The sequence below is a fragment of the Eimeria mitis genome, genomic scaffold, assembly GCF_000499745.2.
Source record: "Eimeria mitis Houghton genomic scaffold, Emh_scaff1097, whole genome shotgun sequence".
In the NCBI taxonomy this organism is placed as follows: Eukaryota; Apicomplexa; class Conoidasida; order Eucoccidiorida; family Eimeriidae; genus Eimeria; species Eimeria mitis.
Genome location: NW_013567570.1, coordinates 12,711 through 13,779, shown reverse-complemented (window position 1 = coordinate 13,779; position 1,069 = coordinate 12,711). Strand labels below are relative to the sequence as shown.

General features: G+C 45.5%; 1 protein-coding gene across 1 annotated transcript in view; it reads left to right on the top strand.

Moving 5' to 3' along the window:
* Nucleotides 1–207: 207 nt before the first annotated feature.
* The window catches only part of EMH_0029370 (Regulator of nonsense transcripts 1 homolog, related), a gene marked incomplete at both ends in the record, with an annotated part of 2,588 nt that continues 1,726 nt past the window's right edge, over nt 208–1,069 (top strand). Inside the window, 3 exons of the mRNA XM_013494276.1 lie at nt 208–251; nt 489–591; nt 824–941. Coding sequence (XP_013349730.1) covers nt 208–251; nt 489–591; nt 824–941 — 265 coding nt within the window. The remainder of the gene's footprint in view (nt 252–488; nt 592–823; nt 942–1,069) is intronic.

The window sequence follows — 1,069 nt, the reverse complement described above, 5'->3', positions numbered from 1 at the left end:
TAAACCCTAAACCCTAAACCCTAATTTCTTTATTTGTATACTGTATTGCGCTGACCATGTTTTTTTTTTTATCGTATACCATTGATCTAGAGTCTAGGGTTTAGGGTTTAGGGTTTAGGGTTTAGGGTTTAGGGTTTAGGGTTTACCGCAGGAAACACGAAACTGGAGTGTTTTATTTGTGGGGTTAAAAATGTTTTACAATTGGGGATGTTGGTCTCGGAGGCCCAGGGGGTTGTTGTCATCGTCTGCAGGTAGGGTTTAGGGTTTAGGGTTTAGGGTTTAGGGTTTAGGGTTTGGGGGTTGGGTTTAGGGTTTGGGGGGGAGAGTCTAGACGTAAGCTCAGCACTGGATCCCAAGGGTTTAGGGTTTAGGGTTTAGGGTTTAGGGTATGGGGGACTTGATGGCCCGATGCTTTGTCGCCTAGGGTTTAGGGTTTAGGGTTTAGGGTTTAGGGTTTAGGGTTTAGGGTTTAGGGTTTGTGGTTGCAGAGACCGTTGCTATGCAAGCGGGGTGCTGGAGGAGAACGGCTGGAATGCCTCGGAGTGGCAGCCACTTGTAGAGAACAAAGCCTTGGCTTCGTGGCTCGTCAGGGTAGGGTTTAGGGTTTAGGGTTTAGGGTTTAGGGTTTAGGGTTTAGGGTTTAGGGTTTAGGGTTTGAGTTTAGTGTGTAGTTTTGTTTATTAGTACCTCTCTCTCGGTGTATTTATTTTTTATTTTTTGATAGTTCTGTGAATACTGGGTTTCATATTTCTCCCACAAGTTCTAGGGTTTAGGGTTTAGGGTTTATAGGGTTTAGGGTTTAGGGTTTAGGGTTTGTGTGCAGCCACTAACAAACGCAGAGCGAGCTCGTGCTCTGCCTCTCAGCAGAGAAGAAATAGAACAAATCGAAGACAACTGGGCGGCGGGAGAAAATGCAGTTTCTTCTGAGTTCGGGGCAGGAGGTAAAACGAGGGTTTAGGGTTTAGGGTTTAGGGTTTAGGGTTTAGGGTTTAGGGTTTGTAGAGACCTCAGCATACAGCGGTGGGGTTTCTTTTTCACTTCACTGAATTTTCTTCTGCTGTGTTTTAAC